At 36.6% G+C, this 22,769-nt stretch overlaps 1 protein-coding gene and 1 long non-coding RNA gene across 3 annotated transcripts in view; one reads left to right on the top strand and one right to left on the bottom strand.

Annotated features, from left to right (window-relative positions):
- The window catches only part of LOC306660851, a 198,244-nt gene that overhangs the window by 68,906 nt on the left and 106,569 nt on the right, over positions 1-22,769 (bottom strand). The gene's annotated exons all lie outside the window — the stretch shown is intronic.
- The window catches only part of SLC2A13 (solute carrier family 2 member 13), a 332,293-nt gene that overhangs the window by 209,172 nt on the left and 100,352 nt on the right, over positions 1-22,769 (top strand). The window contains exons 5-6 of the mRNA XM_079139372.1: positions 11,586-11,749; positions 18,363-18,483. Coding sequence (XP_078995498.1) covers positions 11,586-11,749; positions 18,363-18,483 — 285 coding nt within the window. The remainder of the gene's footprint in view (positions 1-11,585; positions 11,750-18,362; positions 18,484-22,769) is intronic.

Genomic DNA, 22,769 nt, shown 5'->3' with positions numbered 1-22,769 from the left:
GAAGTGTCTATTCATTTCCTTAGCCCATTTGTTGACTGGACTATTTGAATTCTTGGAGTAGAGTTTTTTGAGTTCTTTATAGATTCTGGAGATTAGTGCTCTATCTGAAGTATGATTGGCAAAGATATTCTCCCACTCTGTAGGCTCTCTCTTCACATTGCTGATAGTTTCCTTTGCTGAGAGAAAGCTTTTTAGTTTGAATCTATCCCAGTGGTTGATTCTAGCTTTTATTTCTTGTGCTATGGGAGTCCTGTTAAGGAAGTCTGGTCCTAGACCAACAAGGTGAAGATTTGGACCTACTTTTTCTTCTATAATCTGCAGGGTCTCTGGTCTGATTCCGAGGTCCTTAATCCATTTTGAGTTTAGTTTCGTGCATGGTGAGAGATAGGGGTTTAGTTTCATTCTGTTGCATATGGATTTCCAATTCTCCCAGCACCATTTGTTGAAGAGGCTATCTTTTCTCCATTGCATATTTTTGGCCCCTTTGTCTAGTATGAGAAAATTGTATTTATTTGGGTTTGTGTCCGTGTCCTCTATTCTGTACCATTGATCTACCTTTCTATTTTGGTACCAATACCATGCCGTTTTTGTTACTATTGCTTTGTGGTAGAGTTGAAGATCTGGTATTGCAATACCCCCTGTTTCACTCTTCCTGCTAAGGATTGCTTTAGCTATTCTGGGTTTCTTATTCTTCCAGATGAATTTCATAATTGCTTGCTCTATTTCTGTAAGGTACACAATTGGGATTTTAATTGGAATTGCATTGAATTTGTATAGCACTTTAGGTAGTATGGCCATTTTGACAATATTAATTCTTCCTATCCAAGAACATGGAAGATCTTTCCATCTTCTAAGGTGTTCTTTAATTTCTTTCTTTAGTGTTGTATAGTTCTCATTGTAGAGGTCTTTCACCTCTTTTGTGAGATTGATTCCCAAGTATTTTATTTTTTTCGAGGCTATTGTGAATGGGGTAGTTTTCCTAATTTCTCTTTCTGAAGATTCATCACTTATGTATAAAAATGCGTTGGATTTATGGGCATTGATCTTGTAACCTGCTACTTTACTGAAATCACTTATGAGTTCTAAGAGTTTTCTGGTGGAATTTCCAGGTTCCTCTAAATATATAATCATGTCATCAGCGAACAGGGATAGTTTGAGTTCTTCTTTTCCAATTCGTATCCCTTTAATTTCTTTGGTTTGTCTAATTGCTCTGGCCAGAGTCTCAAGAACGATGTTGAATAGAAGTGGTGAAAGAGGGCATCCCTGCCTTGTTCCAGTTTTTAGGGGGAATGCTTTCAGTTTTTCACCATTTAGAATGATATTAGCCATGGGCTTAGCATAAATGGCCTTTACAATGTTAAGGAATGTTCCCACTATCCCTATTTTTTCTAGTGTTTTGAGCATGAAGGGGTGCTGTATTTTATCAAATGCTTTTTCTGCATCTATTGAAATAATCATGTGATTCTTGACTTTAAGTCTATTAATATGGTGAATTACGTTTATTGATTTCCTGATGTTGAACCAACCTTGCATCCCTGGGATGAAACCCACTTGATCATGGTGCACTATCTTTTTAATATGTTTTTGTATGCGATTTGCTAAAATTTTGTTGAGAATTTTTGCGTCGATGTTCATTAAGGATATTGGTCTGAAATTTTCTTTCCTTGATGAGTCTCTGTCTGGTTTAGGTATCAGTGTGATATTGGCTTCATAGAATGAGTTTGGGAGGGTTCCCTCCTCTTCTATTTTATGGAATACTTTGAGAAGTATTGGAATGAGCTCTTCCTTAAAGGTTTTGTAGAACTCAGCTGAGAACCCATCTGGTCCCAGACTTTTCTTTGTTGGTAGGCTTTTGATGACTTCTTCTATTTCAGTACTTGAAATTGGTCTATTTAAATTGTTTATATCCTCCTCATTCAGTTTAGGCAATTCATATGTCTCTAGAAACCTGTTGATGTCTTCGAAATTTTCTATTTTGTTGGAGTATAGATTTTCAAAATAGCTTCTAATTATGTTTTGTATTTCCATCCTGTCTGTTGTGATATTTCCTTGTTCATTCCGAATTTTAGTGATTTGGGTTTTCTCTCGTCTTCTCTTTGTTAGTGTGGCTAAAGGTTTATCAATTTTGTTTATTTTTTTGAAGAACCAACTATTTATTTTGTCAATTTTTTGTATTGTTTCTTTTGTTTCAATTTCATTGATTTCAGCTCTGAGTTTAACTATTTCCTGTCTTCTACTACTTTTGGTGCTGTTCTGTTCTTCTTTTTCTAGGGCTTTGAGCTGTAGTGTTAGGTTGTTTATTTCTTGAGTTTTACTTCTTTTATTAAATGCGCTCCATGAAATAAATTTCCCTCTAAGTACTGCTTTCATAGTGTCCCAGAGATTTTGATATGATGTTTCTTTGTTCTCATTTACCTCTAAGAATTTTTTAATTTCCTTCCTAATATCTTCTGTTATCCATTCATCATATAATAGCATATTGTTTAATCTCCAGATGTTGGAATAGTTTCTGTGTTTTACTCTTTCATTTATTTCTAACTTCAATCCATTATGATCTGATAAAATACATGCTAGTGTCTCTATCTTCTTGTATTTGCTAACATTAGCTTTGTGGCATGATATATGGTCTATTTTAGAGAAGGATCCATGTGCTGCTGAGAAGAAAGTGTATTCACTCTTGGTTGGATGGTATATTCTATAAATGTCCGTTAAGTCTAAATTATTGATTGTGTTGTTGAGATCTATGGTTTCTTTGTTCAATTTTTGTCTGGAAGATCTGTCCAGTGGTGAGAGCGGCGTGTTAAAATCACCTAGTATTATTGTGTTGTGGTCTATTTGGTTTCTGAAATTGAGAAGGATTTGTTTGACATACATAGATGAGCCACTGTTTGGGGCATAGATGTTTATGATTGTTATATCTTGCTGATATATGCTTCCCTTAAGCAGTATGAAATGACCTTCTTTATCCCTTCTGACTAACTTTGGCTTGAAGTCCACATTATCGGAAATGAGGATGGATACTCCAGCTTTTTTGCTGAGTCCATGTGCATGGTATGTTTTTCCCCATCCTTTCACCTTTAATCTATGGGTATCTTTTTCTATGAGGTGAGTCTCTTGCAGGCAACATATTGTTGGATCTTTCTTTTTAATCCAGTCTGCCAGTCTATGTCTTTTGATTGATGAATTCAGGCCATTAACATTCAGGGTTATTATAGAGAAATGATTTGGTTTCCCGGTCATTTGGTTCATTTTTAAAATTTTGTTTATTTATTTGTTTGACACAACTTGTTTCCTCCTTTATTTGACAATTCCTTTAGGATAATTCCTCCCTTTGCTGATTTGCTTCTTTGTTTTTCATCTCTTCCTCATGGAATATTTTGTTGAGAATGTTCTGTAATGCTGGCTTTCTTTTTGTAAATTCTTTTAGCTTTTGTTTATCATGGAAGGATTTTATTTCATCGTCAAATTTGAAGGTAAGTTTTGCTGGGTATAAGATTCTTGGTTGGCATCCATTTTCTTTCAGGGCTTGAAAAATGTTGTTCCAGGCCCTTCTAGCTTTTAGGGTCTGGATTGAAAAATCTGCTGATATGCGTATTGGTTTCCCCCTGAATGTAATTTGGTTCTTTTCTCTCACAGCCTTTAAAATTCTGTCTTTATTTTGTATGTTAGGTATTTTCATTATAATGTGCCTTGGTGTGGGTCTGTTGTAATTTTGTGTATTTGGAGTCCTGTAAGCCTCTTGAACTTGATTTTCCATTTCATTCTTCAGATTTGGGAAATTTTCTGATATTATTTCATTGAATAGGTTGTTCATTCCTTTGGCTTGTTTCTCTAGACCTTCCTCAATCCCAATAAATCTTAAATTTGGCCTTTTCATGATATCCCATAGTTCTTGTAGATTCTGTTCATGATTTCTTACCATCTTCTCTGTTTGTTCAACTTTGTTTTCAAGGTTAAATATTTTGTCTTCAATGTCTGAGGTTCTGTCTTCCAGGTGTTCTATCCTATTGGATATGCTTTCTGTGGAGTTCTTAATTTGCTTTATTGTTTCCTTCATGTCAAGGATTTCTGTTTGGTTTTTTTTCAATATCTCTCTTTATTGAAATGATCTTTTGCTTCCTGTATTTGCTCTTTTAACTGTCGATTGGTGCGATCATTCAATGCTTGCATTTGCTCTTTCATCTCATCGTTTGCTTCTCTGATCATTTTAATTATGTACATTCTGAACTCCTTTTCTGTCATTTCTTCTGCCATGCTGTCATTGGGTTTTATTGATGTAACATCTAGATTTGTTTGCAGCATTTTCTTTCCTTGTTTTCTCATATTGTTCAGATATCAGTGGACCGCTGAGATATTGCAGATTTCCTCTGTTGATTTACAATGTCCCTGAAGATTTCTATATATATCCCCTCTTAGCCTTCAGTAGGCTGAAGTCTTGGAGGAAGTTGATTATGCGGTGCTCCACAAGGAAGCTGCCTCTCTAGGAGTGGTGGCCTTCAGGTGGGGTATATTCCCTGCTAGTGGGCAGAGGTGCCTCCACTTGTTGACCAATGGTCATCCAAAGGGGACCTAGGCTGTGGGCTGAGGCAAGGCCTGTTTGGGCCTGTGTCTCTGGTTTTACCGTCCTTGTGGGGAAACCTCACCAGGCAGGGAAGACTCACCCAGTGGGGAGGTCTCGCTGGTCAGTTTCCTCCTAGAGGTTCCCCTCAATTTACAGCTACTGCCTGGGCTGGGCTGCCTTCCTCTGCAAAGTTTCCAGGGGCCCGGCCCTACCTCCTGGGCCTGGGAGCCTCACCGTTCGCAGATGAATCTCCTTAGGCTGCCCCTCCTCAGAGCATTTGCCCACAGGCCTGGAACCTTCGCTCCGCCCTAAGCCTGTCTCTGTGCGGCTCTTCCACCCAGAAGCCTCCTAGATCCTGGGACCCTGCTCTGCACCTAATCGCCTGGCTGCGTGGCCCCTCCTCTGAGCAGCCACCTGTGGCCCCGAACAATCGCTCTGAGTCCCAGAGACCCGCCACAGGCCTCTTCCTCCAGACAGCCGCCCAGTATGCCGGTGCGGTCACTAGGAGTCCAAGAAACTCACTTCGTGCCTCCTCCTCCCATCAACCACCCGTGCCCGGGGCAATCAATCACTCCGAGTCGAAGTGACCCTCCCTGTTCCTCCTCCTTCTCCAGATAACCCCCCGGGTGTTCAGGAGCAGTCCCTCTGAGTGGCTCTGAATCCACGTGACCCACCAAGCGTCCCACCACGCTTCTCCTCCAGGCAGCCCCCCTGTGTTCAGGAGCTGTCACTTTAAGACCAAACAACTCACCACTCGCCTTCTCCTCTGAGCAGCCGCCTGGAGCGCTAATGCAGTCACTGCGAGTCCAAAGGACCCGCCGCGCTCCTCCTCCTCCTTCTCCTGCTCCTCCGGGCAGGCCCCGGGGTTCAGAAGTGGTCAGAGTCCAAACAGCTCGCCACGCAGACCCTTCTCTGGCAACCGCCTGTAGCTCTGGTGTAGTCACCCGAATCCAAGCGGCCGCTCCTCTTCCTCCTCGTCCTCAGGGCAGGCCCCGGTGTTCAGAAGCGTCGTTCTGATTCCAAACAGCTCGCCGCGCAGCTTCTCCTCTGGCAACCGCCTGTAGCTCTGGTGCAGTCTCTCCGAATCCAAGTGGCCACGCTCCTCTCCTCCTCCTCAGGGCAGGCCCCGGTGTCCTGAGTCCACACAGCTCTCCTCGCCACTCTTCCCCTGGGCAGCCGCCGGAGCCCCAGTGGCTGCTCCGAGTCCCAGCGCTGTGCCGAGCGGCCTCCTTTACGGCGCTCCCAGCGGGGGGAGCAAGAATAACTTTTGAGAAGTAAAGCAAGGACAAAATTTCCTAGACTTTTACATTTTATCTCTAATTTTTTAAGGTTGTGTTATACAGTTGTAATAACTTACCTTTCTTGACTCTTTCCAAAAATTAGGGTTTTGTTTTTATTACAACTCTTCTAACATTTACAATTTACTGATTGATTTATCATTTTATTAAATAGTTATAGTAACAGACATAAACAGGTTTGGCAATAGTCGCCCCTAATTTGATATCCATACAGCTCAAAAAATGGGAGATGTGAGCCTGTGTGAAGTCACAAATGTCGAGTGCCAAGGAAGTATATTTTATGGACAGAAGTCATAAGATTATTTGGAAAACTGATGAATTAAAGGTTACATTAGAGAACTTCTGCCATTGTTAGTGATACTTAAAGAAAGGTCAGTGATCTGGTTGTGCTGGAAGAGACAAGTGAGTGATCTTTCCTGATGTTTCCAGAAGGATAAAGCCAGAATAAGGAGACTGGTTTCTGGGGTAGAGGGTAGGGTCACATGGGAAAGTTAAGGTGCCATAGAACTTCCTCAGAAGCTACTTTGGCATACTTTTTAAAATCTTTTTTCTTCCTAAATACTAATAAAATCATTTAAATTTTGAAGGTTTTTTTTTTAATACATTAAAAGTTAGCCTTAGTGTTAGATTAGTAATTGTGTTCTGAGGATTACTATGATTTTTGGATCATTGTTTGATTCAAGAATAGCATGATAAGAGTTCACTAGTATGTTACCTCAACACATGACTATGTATACTCCTAATTTCTACTATTCTTCTATTTTCTGTTTCATATCTTGCCTCTAATAATATACCAGGTGGTTTTTCTGTATGTAAAATACATAAAAATATGTTTGAAATTTCAGTTTTTAAATGATTTTTTTGTGTATTGGTTAAAACATTTTTCTCTTGAAACTATTCACGTATTTTCCATACTTATCCATGCTTTGACTATATAAACACTATCTCAAGAGGAAAATATAATTCACTTAAAAGAACATTTATTAGGATGACATTTTAAATACTGTAGTCAATGTACCTTGGCATATGGTATAAATATATTTTGTAATACTAGGAACTCATAAAAAAAAGCCAAAAATATCACATATAACTTAGATAATGGAAATCCCCCAGGGATTATGGTTGTTCAGCTACTCTGTAAATTCTAGTCTTCTCATTTAACTTAAGTCTATATCCCACTATGAGCATAACCCATAAGACTGATGCGCAAAACAAGGTTAGTAGATGACTTTTTGGAAGTTTCTGGAATACTGCTCAAACATTACACCTTTATGCCACATAAATCAAACTAATTGTGACTAAATTTCAGCAATTAACTTGAGCTACTTAACTGACTCTGTCAGGATGAGTATGTTCCATATCCCTTTTATTCATGATATTAAAGTCTTTATAATTTTTTGCCCATAAAGTTTGTCTCTTATTTTGTAAGATAGTTAAGAGTGTCCTTAACTATTTTGCCTTGTCTGCCAGGAATTTTAGAGCTCTCTTGTAGTACTTTTGCAGCTAAGGTTTTCATGTGATCATCTTCTACCGCTTCTACTCTCTCCTCTTGATCAATATTCATTACAGCACGTTTCTCAGGTAGTTTTTTATTATAAACATTCTTAATTCCTTTTTGACATTTTGTGGCAGACAAATCCAATAAACTCAACAATTACCCAGTGCCTACTTCTTACTGTTAAGCTCTGTAATATTAGCAGTAGTGGAAAGGGATGGCCTCAAGAAACCAAAAAAATTAGAAATTCTTAAGAAATGCTTTGTTCAAACAGGAATTTAATAGGATGTGTTTTGCACATGAAGTAATCGTGTTAATTCTTTCATTTGTAGTTAGAAGTCATCTTGAGGATATGTTGTCATTACTAAAGCCTACATATTTTCTAGAGCTATTATGTCTTAGATTTAAAATTCAAGACTGGAAGCTGGCTATCTCATAATTTCTGAGATAGCAATGCATGTATTTTCTACTCCTACACCTCCACGAATGATCGTGAAGTTCGTCTTCAGTGAGAGTACACTGCCCTCAAGCCTTTCAACTTGGGGAGAAGTGGTGCTGGAGATAACCAGAGGTTTCCTGGGACTCTCTAAAGATGATGATGATGTGTCTGATCCATATTATGAAATGACCTTGAAAACAGCAGGCATTCCTCCTTTGGATTTAACAGGAAAAGAAAACTTTGTTCAGTTGTTCATGTTGTTGTCTTATGAAGAAGGTTCTCTTATGCTTTGTGCAACTTTTGAGTGCATACTCATTCCTTGAAAACTCAGACTACTACATAAAGGTGTAGAACACAATAAATAGCGGTAGCCCATGATATAAAAGGTTGGCCGATACCATCACTTAGGAGAGCACTGAATTTTATACATATTAAAATTTAAGTTAAACATGTCTTTCTGCAGCTCCATGACCTGATTTTTAAAATAAGGTTTGTGAGTTATTTTGACCTCGATATGTCAATCCGTGCCCTATGAAAGAGAATATAGTTGTTACCTGAATTTTTCTGGAACTGATTGCCCTTTCCATTGTCCTTATCTTCCATTACCCACCTTTTCCTTCTAATTGTTGGCCTTTGCTTATTTTATTGTTTACTAACACCTTCCTTGAGTTAGGCAGAATAATGTCCCCCCCAAAGATATATAATCTCTAGAACCTATGGATATGTTTTATTACTTGGCCCAGGGCAAATAAAGGTGGCAGACTGAATTGCATGTGCTCATCAGATTACTTTAATTAGAGAGATTACCCTGGATTATCTGAGTATGCCCATTGTAATCACCAGGGCCCTTAAATGTAGAAAAGGGAAACAAAGAGAAAGGCAAAGTGAAACCAGAGGAGTGGGACATGGGCCATGAGCCTTGGAATATAGCAAAACACTAAAGCTGGAAGAAACCAAGGAAACAGCTTTCCCCTGGATTCTCCAAAAAAGAATGGTGCCTTGCTGACACTTTTGGCTTTTTACCCAGTGAGACTCTTCAGATTTCTGACCTGTAAAACTGTAAGATAATAAATCTGTGTTGTTTTAAACCATGGAGCTTGTGGTGATTTGTTATGGTAGCAATAAAAACAAATTCATTTACCAATGTTACAGGAAGGAAAATAAAGATAAAGCCCAGGGTAGTTCATCCAAGAAAATATTTATGCAGGTTGTAGTTGCACCTCAGCCTGATCTCACCATGTCCATCATCACAGATAATCTGCAGCTGCCAGCTGTTGCTATAATGACTCGAAATGTGCTTCAAGACTGTATCTAGGGTGCAGTCTGCCTCTATTCCACCCACTTGGCTTTCTCACTGGGATGATATTTTCACAGCAGAGAATTCATCCTATTATTTCTTTCTGAAGTCCATTTTGTGATTTTTCCATTGCCTACAAAATAAAGCCCAAATGTGAAGCATTATATCCAGGCCCCTTCCACAGAAGCTTCTGCTGCAGCCTCATGTCCTACTCCTCTACTTTGATTTGTACTTTGTGTTTTGTTGTGCCAGGTAAAATGCTTCGGCTCTGTGAACCCAGCATGCTATTTTGTTTGCACTTTTGTCTCTAAAAAAGGTTGCCACCTTCACCTATGTTGCCTTCCTGGATTGTCATCTGGGCTGGCCAACCCCTGTGAATTTTTCAGGGCTCAACACAAGGATTAAATTCCCTGGAAAATCAGGGAACCATCCTATCAAGTAAAATCAGTTTTCTGTCCTTTATGCCACACTGTAATTTGTACATCTAGTGATATTAAAAAGATTTTTTTTCCATTTCATTCTCCAATTCTAAACTGAGTCTCTTGAGGGCAGCAACAGAATTTAATAGCGTCTGTGGGATCTTAGAACTCACATAACTTATATAGGAGGCACTCAATAAATGTTCAGTGAATGAAGGATTATATTACCAGGACAACACACCACAGAGATGCTATTAGGATTCAGGTTTCTGAATCCCAGGACAGTATTTTTTGCATTCTACCTCTAAAACATTAGTACCATGAAAGAACTTTTTTATACTTGTGTAATTTTTCATTTTAAATAAAACTGAAAACAACTTAGTTTGATACCACTCCCATTTGTCTCCCTTAGCTCAATACTTGGAATTTCATAATTTTATTGTATCAAACTAAAAACATCAAAACAGCCTCTATGTTTTTAGGGTTTTTTTTCTGTGATACCTTTTTTAAGAATCATTTTGTACAGTGTATCTGTTTTCATTGCTAAAGAATTGGGGAGATTCTGAAATTTAATAGCATAGCAAATATCAAATTATTTGGGCTTTAAAAATAATATTTGAATTTTCTCTGAACCTTTCTATTTTCAGTCTTTTTAGATGAGGTTTTATGTTTCTTGTGGTCACACATAGGTTTGACCTTCTGTGCAGGCCTTTGGGAAAATGCATACAGACTTGGAAACTGGGATGGATTAGTATCAGACTTTATCATTACTTCACATTCTGACTGCAAAACATTCAAAATTTTCATGATGATGGGAGGGATTCTGCCGGGAATTACCCTTTTTACAACAGCTGTCAGGATTCAAAGTCTTAAAATGCTTTTAGTGTGATGAGTAAAACTCATCATTCATGCTGCATAGTAGTTTTTCAGTTTACAGCTTTAAAAAAGAAGACTTTTTTTTATCAAAATGCATGAGTCCATGTTAGTGTCAATATTTTACATAATAACCTTTGTTGCTAATTTTAAAAAGTTATAAACAGAAGCCTTTAATGAATCAATGAGATTTAAACAAATTTTACTTTTGAAGTACTATGAAAGTATTGATAAATATCTAGAAGCTACTGATTTCGAGCTATGGAAATATCCAGCTTGATCTCACCTATTGCTTGGGTGTCCACTGTCAGGGGTGCGTAAAATGAACTTGTTTTATAATGACTTGAAAAGCTAGACAAAGCCGTGGCTCCAGGTGTGTCTTTAGGATGTGAATTCTATCACATTTCATCCTGAATCACTGGAAGTATCTTTCTTTCTTTTCAGGTCATCTCAAAATAATGAGCTTCTATAGCTACTGCTGTTTCTACCCAAAAAAAAAAAAAATGTTCTGTGAGAAACCTGTTATCTTTAAATGTGCCAGACGTATTCTGTTGTGCACCAACAAACAGGCATTATGGTCTTTTAAAACCTAGTTTCCAGTGAACTCTTTTAGCACAAGATGAGTCTCCAGAGCTTAGTTAGTCATGAAGAATGTGCTAGAGATTTCATTTCACCAAGGACTCCACTTTCCAGGAACCACAAATCCATTCTCAAGTACAGTTTCTCATCTTCTTAACACAGTGCTAGATGTATCCTCACACATACTTATTTCTTGTGTCTTCTTTGAACAAATTCTTTATTTGTTTCATTTCTACTGTTATATCACATTTTCTTATTATATGCTGTGAGTCATTTTCTTCTGATTCATACCACAGACTTGGAGCTTATCCTTGATAGTTTTAGTCAAAGTACCAGCTGCCACTGTCCCTAGTGGTGGGGTCTGTTTCACTTAGGAAGCTTTCGTCCTCTGTTCATTTGCTTGGTCGTCTTTTTTTTTATTATACAAGTACAAAATAAATATATCTAAACACGATTTCCATATTGTGCTCCTTTAAATAGCTAGTCTGAATTCCCCTGAGAACTTGTTGCTGTATTAGCCATGATTTTTTTTCTTTTTTGAGGTGGCTAAATATTTTTCTCTTTGGATAACTTTGTTTCTTTGAATAACCATCAGCAGCAATTGACTCATTCTTTGCCTTTCAGGTACTACAGTGCAACCATCCTACAGATGTCTGGTGTGGAAGATGATAGACTTGCAATATGGCTGGCTTCAGTTACAGCTTTTACAAACTTCATTTTCACGCTGGTAGGAGTCTGGCTTGTCGAGAAAGTGGGCCGCAGAAAGCTTACCTTTGGTAGTTTAGCAGGTAGGTGCCTAGAAGAATTCAGTTTTAAACTTTTTTCTAATGATGACAGCTTTCTGAAAGACAACTGAAACCTCTTCTGAAATGAGTTTCTTTGACAAACAACATAAAATGAGAGTGATAGACCAAAAAAAAAAGAAAAGAAAAATAAGAGTTTATTTTTTGACACTAGGGATTGAACCTTGAACCCTGGGTGCTTTACCACTGAACTAATCCTCAGTCCTTTTATTTTTTGATTTTGAGATAGGGTCTCACTAAGTTGCTTAGGTCCTTAGGTCCTCACTAAATTGCCTAGGCTGGGCCCAAACTTGTCATCTTCCTGCCTCGTCTCCCTCAAAAAAACTAAGAATGAATGAATGTTAAGATACAATACTAGAAACTAGATTATAAGGAGAAATCATTTTTAAGAACAATCTGGATAAACTGAGGGTAATATTTTTCTGTTACTTTTTGGAGTTCAGCTCAAAGGAACAAAAGTAAAAAGAAGAATTTTTTTTTGTTCTATTCTTTACTTTAAAAACTTGATACCCATGAACCAATTTTTATGTTTTATTTTTAAGTTTGAATTATATGGAAACAAATTTGAAGCATTTTTTTGCAAAGCTCTTTCAAAAGTGAAAGATTGGAACCATATAATTTCATCACAAAGCAGAGACAAACTCTTTTTATGTTTGATACAGGCCTAAATTCTAGGATAAGTTTTGATTGGTTAAGTGTGTTTTGTATGATAGCTAAATAAAGCAAAACCTTTCTTATTGTCACTTGTCTTTTGTGTTTCAATTCTGCCCATTTCTTTCTTTTCTAAAATAAAAAGGGTTATTTCACTTGACAAAAATGAGACCCATCTAGGACATTGTCTATCTTCATATAATTTTTCATTTTTTTTCAAATGTACAAGCACTTCCTTTCTTGCCAATTAGCTGTACTCTAGTAGTGACTATATAAATTAAACTGGAGTTAAAAAGTACACATTTCCGTTAAAAATGTGAGGTTTCCAGTTTAGCACTAAATTCTATTTTAGCCAAATTATACCTAAAACAATGATTTGATAACACCGTTTCAGGCACTTGTCCCAGATTTTGGTGAGAAAATACGTTTTGAGTTCTCAGCACAGTTCCTGGGAATAACTAACCCTCCCTCCAGAAGGAATAGTGGCGTGCTTCCACCTCAGGCTTTTACCTAAGCAGTGGGAGCTGTTAAGCATATTAATGTGAACAAAGCTATAGTATCAGTGCTGAGGCAAGGGAGGGATTGATTAGGGGCTCAGGTAATTGCAACAGCCAGGATATACAGGGAAGGACAAGGGTAAGTGAAGAAGGGTGAGGGATACATGAAGGTTTAAAAAAACATGTATAAAACCATGCATGACGAACCTGCTCAAGAAAGCAGAGGTGGCAAGCCTAGAAAAAAAGACTAAGGAGAAACCCTTTGGCTATGTTAGCCTAGCAGGAAGTAGATGATATGAGGACATAGATTCTTCCTCTAAGAAAAATATGTCTGACAATCAAAGCTGTCCACAATAAATTGGGCTGTCTCATTAGGATGATAAACAAAAAAATGGATTACCATCAGGAGTGTTCTGCTAAAAATATACTCCTGCAGTGTGCTGGAAATTGGATTTGCTGACACCTGGGGCTCAGGTCAACACTAAGAAGAGAAATAGCTGCTTTCAAATTTTTTAAATGGACTTTATTCCTTTTTGATAGAGTCCTAGTATATTGCTACCTCAAGAGGTCTTTTTTGAAAATAGAATTTAAGTGCTTAAATTTGGTGTTTGGCTTTGGAGATTTCAGGAAAACTGCTGAATTAACACTTTTTCTAGCAGCCTGTGTCTTCATTTGTTGCAGACCAACAATACACTTTCTTAGCAATCCTGCAGAATTTTTGAGACTTTATTGGTATAGGGCCAGACTGTTTTGAGTCTAAATTTTGTGATTTTGGGCAGAGTTCTATTTCTTCATCTGTACATGGGGATTAATTATCATCCCTGCTTTATAGAGTTGTAATAAGAATTTAACACATTTATGTATAGCATTTAAAATACTCAGGACACAGATAGTAAAGTAGAGCATCATGGCATCATGATTGCCCAGAGCAACTCTGTTGTTTTATCCACTTTGAAATTTGCCTCCCTCATCTTAACCCAGGGACTCACCTGAAATCCCTTGAGTTTCAATGTTTCTGCTCTCTGTAGGTCTTTTTGCCCTAAGGAATCCAGTACACAAGCCTGACCCTTCAGAGAAGGCAGTAAAACATTCATGAGGAGGGAAAGGCCAGAGATTTCAGGGTTGCTTCTTCCCAGCAACTTTTAGCCACTTTCCTTTCCTTTTTCTCTTTTCTGCCAAATCTACCACCACCTCAGCTCCAACAGTTACAAATACTTGGCAGTGATTCCTCTTGCTCCAGAGACAGCCCCATACAATAGGCTTCTGACTTCTGACTGTATGGTCAGTGAAGGTAAAACAGTGGATATTACCGTGGCTTAGGAGGTAGAAAGCCTGGTTTTTATCATAGGTTTCCCCTTTTACCTGCACATATAGAGGTAAATGATGGCATTTGTGCAGTTCTTGCTTGTAATTGTGGTTAAACAGGTTCACTAGAAGGCAAGAGCCTTGAGAAGGAGACCTAATTAGGACTTGGCATTTGTAAGTTTTCCTCCAGGGTGAACCTCACAATAGATGCGTCTTTGACACTACAATATCAGTTAATTCAGTGGATTTTTATTTCAGTATGTTTTTTATTTATTTGTATGTAGGTACATACTGAGTTTTAAGAAAATGTTCATTTTAAATTTCTTAAATGGACTACAACTTAGAAATTTTGAACTTATGATTCAGTGTTGTTTCCTATATTGTGTTTTATTGAGATTTAAAATATTTTTTAAATTGAGTTTAAAATATGAAAAATAGGTTAAATCATGATATCAAGATAATTTTTGGAATAGGTATTACCCTTTAAAAATTATTACAAATAAACTGTGTTTAACCCTGGACAAAGAAACTCTTTGATACAAAGAAATATATAATATGTAATCTGTCAGTAACTTTCAATGTGGTATATTTTGTCATGTTCTCAATTTTAATATTTTCAAAGTTATTGAGAAAATAGGTCTTTTTTGGAATGTGACAATTTAATAGCAGCCTCTAGTTGAATACTGGGAGGTTTATGTCTATGTAACAGTATTGGTAATAAATATTAGAAGGCTACAAATGCTGTGCTGTTTCTACCACATTATTGTGGTAGTAGACTATTTCTGAAAACATTATTCATAGGCTGTCTCCCTCAGAAGCAGCAGTGCTACTTATTTTAAAATGTGGATTCTTGGGCGCTATCTCAGGTCTAAGTTAGACTCTATGAAGAAGGGTCTAGAGCTGGAGCTCCAGGTTCTGCTGGTGATACTTAGACACAAATGATGAGAACTCTGGAAGTGAAATGATTTTTTTCTAATTAATAGTTCAAGCTCTGTACTGGGTATTTAACATAAGTTATTAATCAGATGTTCTTCAGGATGCTATTATCCAACTCACATCACTCTCTGTGGAGACTATCTTTATGGGGAAAATTTTATCAAAATTTTAAAAATCTACCAGTGTGCTTGGTTAAGAGATACTCTTTCTTGAAATATCACTGCACCCTACATGAGAGAAAGTCTCTGATTAATTAAGATGAACTTGATTAATTTTGTATGACTTCTTTGTGATTTGTTTTTTATATAATATAAAGAGGTTGGAGTATATATACCCTATATATAGTTTATAGCAATGAATCATTTGACAATAACTATAGTAATTTCTAATACTAACAAGTGACTGATAAAACATTTGTAACTTGCTAAATCAAAGAAAAAGGGTAATTCAAGAATTCAAGTAATTGTAAGGGTTTTTATCTCTGTCTGAGCATCACAGTCACCTGTGGAGTTCTATCATGCTCCTGCCTCTCCTCCCCATCTTCTGGAGATTCTGAATCAGAATGCAGGTGCATCCCAGGCATTTTCCCCAGTAGGGAGCAAGGACTGTACATTGCCACACAAAATTTAAAAAGGAAAGATATAAAACAGCTATTAAAATATTTCTATCCAAAATGGATTAAAAATATAATAAATGTGGTTAAGAAGGGTTGACTTTCAAGTATTTAGGAATTCTATGTATCCAGAATTCTGGATAGAATAGAATACATAGAATACATAGGAATTCTATGTATGCAGATTGGTTGGACTTTTTCAGATATAAATACAAGAGAAATATTGTCCATATTGTAGAACTCATCTAGGGTTATTTGCACCATACTAACTCATGACTTGAATTATACAGTCCTAACAGTTTTTTTTGTTGTTGTTGTTCTTATTTTTTTTCTTCAAAAATAACCAACATTGCAAAAATCTATTATTTTATAGTCTATCTGTTCAACCACTGCTTTCTGGGATGTACATACGCCAGGCACTAGAATTTGACATATCTGAGTATGTGCTAGTTGTACCATCTTGGTGTTTATAATTTATCATGGCACAGGTTATTGAATTATTACTATGAAAGAAAACTATGGTCTTTATTAAAATCTTTAAGTATCAACATTTCCTGATGAAATTATTTTACCTACTTCACAGCAATTAGCTATGGAAATTGGGAAAATAATTAGAATTCAAGTTCTTTGATGGATTAACAGTGAAAGTCATGTATGTTTGAGGAAAAAGACTGATTTTCAGAACAAATTTATATCTCTCTTCTGTTTCTCCATTTAGTGCTTGATAACCTTTTGAGTAAAGTAATGGCTCAAGCTCTTACTAGTCTGGGCTGAATTTTAAGCTAACAGGAAGAAAACACACAGTGATTTTTCATTTATGGTTCCATTGTCCCAGTTTGGCAAAGTAGACTTTGGATCTTCCCTTTAAATTTCCCCCTCATTCAACTTTTTTCTACTACTTTGAAGGTACACTCATGCTGCTGCTGCTGCTGCTGCTGCTGCTGCTGCTGCTAATGATAATACAGCATAACTAACTTTTAAAAACATTTTAGAGCATTATAAAAGTTTTTCAAATATATAATAACAATTAAACTTCAGTAATTCTGTAAACTATTTTCACTAAACCCCATTTTACAGAAGACAAAATTGAAATTTGGAAAGGTCCAAGATCAGAATCAAGAAAAAGCAGAATTGAGTACTTAGCTCCCCTCAGATTCCAAGGACATCTGTTTTAGTCAGCTTTTCACTGCTGTGACTAAAAGATCTGACCAGAACAATTTTAGGGGAGGAAAAGTTTATTTAAAGGCTCATGGTTTCAGAAGTATTCATCTATAGAAGGTCAGCCCCATTTCTTGGGACTTGAGGTGAAGCAGAACATCATGGTGGAAGAGTGTGGCAGAGGGAAGCAGTTCGCATGATGATCAGAAAGCAAAGAGAGGGAGTCTACTCTTCAGATACAAAATATATACCCCATAGCCCTGTCCCCAGGAAACCACTTCCTCCATCCACACCCCACTTACCTCCATTTACTACTCAGTTAATCCCTATCAGGGGATTAAATCATTGATTAGGTTTAAAGACTTTCACAACCCAATCATTTCCCCTGCGAAGCTTGTTACATTGTCTCACACATGAGCTTTTGGGGGATATAACATCTAAATCATAACAGCATCTCAGCCCCAAGGTGCTTAACTTGACACACCCCAACAAGCACTTCAGCTATTATGCAGTCCTACTGAACCTCCATGGTGTTTTCCAATATTCTTCTTTTATCAATTCCTTTAATTGTATATTTAGTCATATCTTAATTTATCTCTCAGTTAAACTACTATAATCTTTACTACTACATAAAGACCCCCCTAAATTTCACATTTTAATCATATTGTCTTATTTAAATAGCTATACAAATTAATGCAGCCAGTTATCCTTTCTTACTATGACTCTTTTTGTTCACCCTCACAATTCTGTGGCTGAAACAATAATCAGAAATTTGAAAACATCTTATTTACCATTAGGCCATTGATCAGGGACTCAAACTTTGGCCTTTTTAATAGTCTTAATCACCAAACCTGTCCTTTAAAATCAAAGGTAAATATTCCACTCCCAAATACCAATAGGCAAGATAAATTAGTGCATGTGTTATTTCATTCCTGGTATTTAAAGTCTTAAATTAAAAAAAAAAAAAAAACAAAACAACAACAACAAAAAAAAGCTTCCTTTTAAATAAGAAACATTCTCTTGCCTGCTTTAGAAATAATCAGTGTGTTACTTTTTAGTTCTACTGATTTAGGTCTTATATGATTGAATGCCATTAGAACAATTTTCTTGTCACCAAAAGGAACACTTGATGTACATCTGATGGGTTTTATTCTTTCTGACTTGTTAGACCTTCTGTAATGCTGGTTACTTTAAGATGACCAGCAATACTAGATGTTTTGTTGTTTTTGCTTTGTATTTCTTTTGTTTTATTTTTAGAGTCATCATCAGTTTTCTCTTTGACTCACAATTGTATTTGCTTTGAATTTTACTCTCCTCATGTCTCACAATGTGCTAGCAGGTTTTTCTGATAAATTTTTTTATGTAGTAGAAACCCCAGTCTGCTTTAGAAGAATGTTGTCAAACTTCTCTCTGATACAAAACATTTTTTCCCCCCTAGGTACTACTGTAGCACTCATTATTCTTGCTCTGGGATTTCTGCTCTCAGCCCAGGTTTCTCCCCATATCACTTTCAAACCAATAGCTCCATCGAGTCAAAATGCTACTTGTACAAGATACAGGTGAGATTGCATTATGTTCTGTTTCTTTAACCTAATTCTGTTAACGATTTTGTTTGGCTTTAACTTTTCTAATATTTGAGAAATGAGTAGGAACTTCCTAGGTTTTGGGCTTATGTTTGAAAGGAATAAAATGTGAAAGGTGTAGGTAGGTACCATTATAAAGAAGAACAGCATTTTCAAAAGCATGAGAGTGTAAGGAATTAAGGAAAAAGTGAATTGTTAAGACATTATTTTGGTGATGTTTCTCTTAAAATTGGGGATTAATTTTGAATCAGGAATATAGGAAAACTATTAAGTTAACTGGTAAAAGACTCAGTGACATCGATATTCCAGGTGAAATAACCAATTGGTAATTAAACTTTTGTAACATGCATATAACTGAATATTCTGACAGTTATTTTTCACTGAGTTTCATGGGCAACCCTGCATTCATTTAAATGGAAAAGAAAGTTTTCTCCCAGTATTATGGCTCTTCCAGAGGATCAGAAAGTAGAAAGTGAGGGTGGTGAGAAGTGAAACATTCTAATGTCCCACCGTAGGCTTACAAGTTCTTTAAGTCTTAACTGTGCACACTGTGTGATAAAGGGATGGATGCAAAGATGGATAGACAGATGGACTGAAGAATGCACAAGTGAGTTAATGAAAGAATGAACATTTCAATTGATTTTTTTTTTGGCAGAAATTTTAAGTTAGCTGATTTTAACAGTCCAAAAGACTAGTAACCCCTTTAAAATATGAATAGAACAAGATGTAACTTGAAATTTAAAAACAAACAAGAACAAAACCTTGTACTCCTTAACCTCATTTAGATGGGCATAAAACTCAAATCAATGTGTAAATGATTTAAGTCATTGCTATATGAGGGTTTGAGGGTATAGCTCAGTGGGAGTACAGGATTAACATTAACAAGGCCCTGGATTCAGACCCTAGTATATGTGCAAAAACTATATAAAATTAAAACATTACATTTATACATCAAACTGCAGGTAGTATCTACTTGGAGCTTCTAAGTGAACATTATTGTGGCATCTCATTACAACAGTAGGAAGAGATATTATTACCCCTCTCTAGTCCTAAAATGTGATCACTACTTGCTTTGGAAAATAGTTACAATAACTTTTTTCTCACTAATATGTTTAACTGTTTCTTTATTGACTTGCCTGATTTCTGTGGTCCTTATCATATTCTAGGAAGACTTAAAGGTACTTAATAAAGGAAGTTAAACTCAGCAAAGACAATTTCTGGATGACAGTGGTCTTTATTTGGATATTCAACTCAACTACTGCAAAAATGATTACACTGTTGGTAGAGTAATTCTGCAGACTCTACTGTTTTTTAGGTGTATGTTTTTTAACACAGTTACCTATAACAAATTATTTAAAAATTATTATTGTTTGAGTAATAGGATACTTTCCAAATCTAATGTCTGATTTAAGTGCAGTGTTCAGAATAAGACTAGTATATTGTCAGGTCAAGTAAAGGCAGAAAATAATCCAGAGACTTAGAAAAAGTGTTATGAATTTCTAATATTGGAAATAAATGACCATATATTTTTGATGGCTTACATAATGAAATCATTTTTATGACATCAACTTTTAAAGGTTAAATAAAAATATTTATTGCCTAAGTATAGCTTTTGCATAGCAATTTATGATCATAAGTCTATTAATCCTCCTGATCCAATTTTCATATAATATTTCACTATAAAATTGTAATGAAGTGGTACAGCCTAGTTTTATCATCACAAGAATAGGAAGCCATTTTTTTAAAAAACAGGATCAAATTTTAGGCATTTATTAGGAATTGATTGGTATGCCAAACATTTATTGTGTGGCTTCTTTCAGAGTAACAGACTAGGAGAATTTGATAGTATGTATTTATGGTCTGAATGACTTTATAAAATATGATTACTATCTTCTTCCTAATTTTGTCACTGTCAAACCATCTTTTAAAAATAATCATCTTTTACTTTGCCCCTCTTGAAAACAAACATGAAAACATTAAGTAGTACCTTATGATGAATAATGTTCATATTGTAAATGTAGGTAGTATGCTTTCCCCATAGAATGATAGACATAAGAGGTTGAGCAAATAACACAGTTTTAAAAGATGAGTTGGTTTAATGTCAGTCTTAAGAACGTAATATATGACATTTTAAGATGACAGAATAGAGGTCACTTCCCTGGTTTCTCCATGGAGTGAAACCAAGAAAGCAGACAAGCAGCTTCTCAGCAAGGTGGGTGAACCAAAAACAAAATTGCGGGACATTACTGGAATTTAACACTGGACATTTAGAGCAGTTTGGGAATTCAGGAGGTTGGATATAATAAAATAAGGGAAAAATCCCAAGCGCCATAGCTGCTACCAGGACCAGAAACACTAGTCAGAGCAGTTTGTCTGCAAGCAAAATGGAAGGATAAGGGAATTGAAGGAACCTGAATTTTGAAGGCCAGAAGTATGTCTGGGTATGGGGAGTTTAGAGATCAAAGACACTGCCTTACTAAACTCAGAGGAGCACTGCACAATATCCTTGTTCAGGAAAGAAGCTGACATCTCTCCAGGTGGCCTACAGAAGTCAGAGGAAGGAATTATTTTGCAGCCATGATGTGGTGGCCAGCAGCTGTGGGAACTGGTTCCTGGGAAACCTGAGACCCAATATACAGGCCTGGAAAACCCTCACTGCAAGACACAGTGTGCCTAAGTGACCAGGAAAAAATCAAATGCGGGGACAACTGATCACAGAAACCCACTTGGCTCACCCTCTCCCCTCCGGTCTGGCTGTTTGCAGTACTGGCTGGAAGAGATGCATCTGACTGGGAATTCAAAAGGGCAGGAGCAGGAGAGATTGAGTTTGGAGAAAATGAGACCAGGAAACGGGATCTGCAGGTGACATAGGGGACTAAGAATTGGCTCCTCCACCACCAAGTGGAACCCAGGGGTGCAGTCTTCCAATGTGGACTGGCAATTTCTGGCCCCTGGAGGTGCACCAATTTAAAATCTCCATACCAACTGGCATTCAGGGAAGAGCCTGAAGCCAACCTGAGCCTAAACTCTGCTTCCAGGAATTCCACCTATGGGATTACCTCTCTCACTCCAGCAGTGTACCTGAGGGTGAAGCACCATGCTTCAGACACTGCCCCCAACACTGCTGAGAAGAGAAGCTGAGGAGCTTTTGAACTCAAAGGGGAACAATTCTTTAATGTTTCATTGAGATTTTTTTTTTCTTTGTTTAATTGTGACCTTAATGGTTCGTGGACATTTATACATATTCATAGTTTGGTTTTTCTCATTTCTAGCATTTTAGAAGCCAGTTCTTTTTCATGAATCAGTTTTTTGAGGACTGGAATATTTGATTAGTATATTTCAGTTTTGTTTTATATTCCTTTATTTTTAGTTTTGATTTTCTAAATTTTTACTTTATATATATTTTTTCTCTCACTTGTTTCCCTTGATTCTCTTTTCTTCACTTCTGCTAACAACCAATTTCTGGTGTTCCTTTTTTGATTTTCCTTTATGTTTTTAATTCTATCTTCTCTCTTCCTCCCTCATAATCATCACATCCTTTATTACTTCTGTTCTCTCCCTGTCCACATTTGAAATTATAACCATTTTGCAAACATACTGTTATTATTTTAGACAATAATTGATCATATCATTTCTGTTTATTGTGACAATTAACATTGAGACATCATCGCAGGAACTATTTGGTTTAATGCTGTTTATTGTTTGCATTGGTTGTTATTATTTGTCTCCCTCTAAATGATGAGGTACTAGAAACCTTCAAGGGCACTATAAGACCCTGGGTAGAAACTGTACTACTTCCAACACACACTGTTAGATGAGTACACACACAAACAACATGAAAAAGCAAGGGAACAAATCACCACAAACAAACCAAGTTCCTCCAATAACAGAATGCATTGATACCACAGTGGAAGAAATGTCAGAGGAGTTTAGAATCTACATAGTTAAACTGATCCACAAGGTATAGGACAATCTAAGGAGTGAAATCAGAGAGAAAATACAGGAAGTGAAAGATCACTTCAATAAAGAGAGATTCTGAAAAAAAATCAAGCAGAAATTCTCAAACTGAAGTAACCACTAAACCAAATTAAAAATTCAGTGAAAAACATCACCAACACTTGGAAGACAGTTTCAGTCAATGAAGATAAAATATATAATCTTGGAAAATAAAGTTGACCATGGAGAAAAGATGTTGAGACAGGGAACAAAACTTCCAAGAAATATGGGATAACATGAAAAGACCAAACCTAAGATTTATTGGG

This window comes from Sciurus vulgaris (assembly GCF_902686455.1).
Source record: "Sciurus vulgaris genome assembly, chromosome: 5".
Lineage (NCBI taxonomy): Eukaryota > Metazoa > Chordata > Mammalia > Rodentia > Sciuridae > Sciurus > Sciurus vulgaris.
This window is presented reverse-complemented; position numbering and strand designations above follow the sequence as displayed.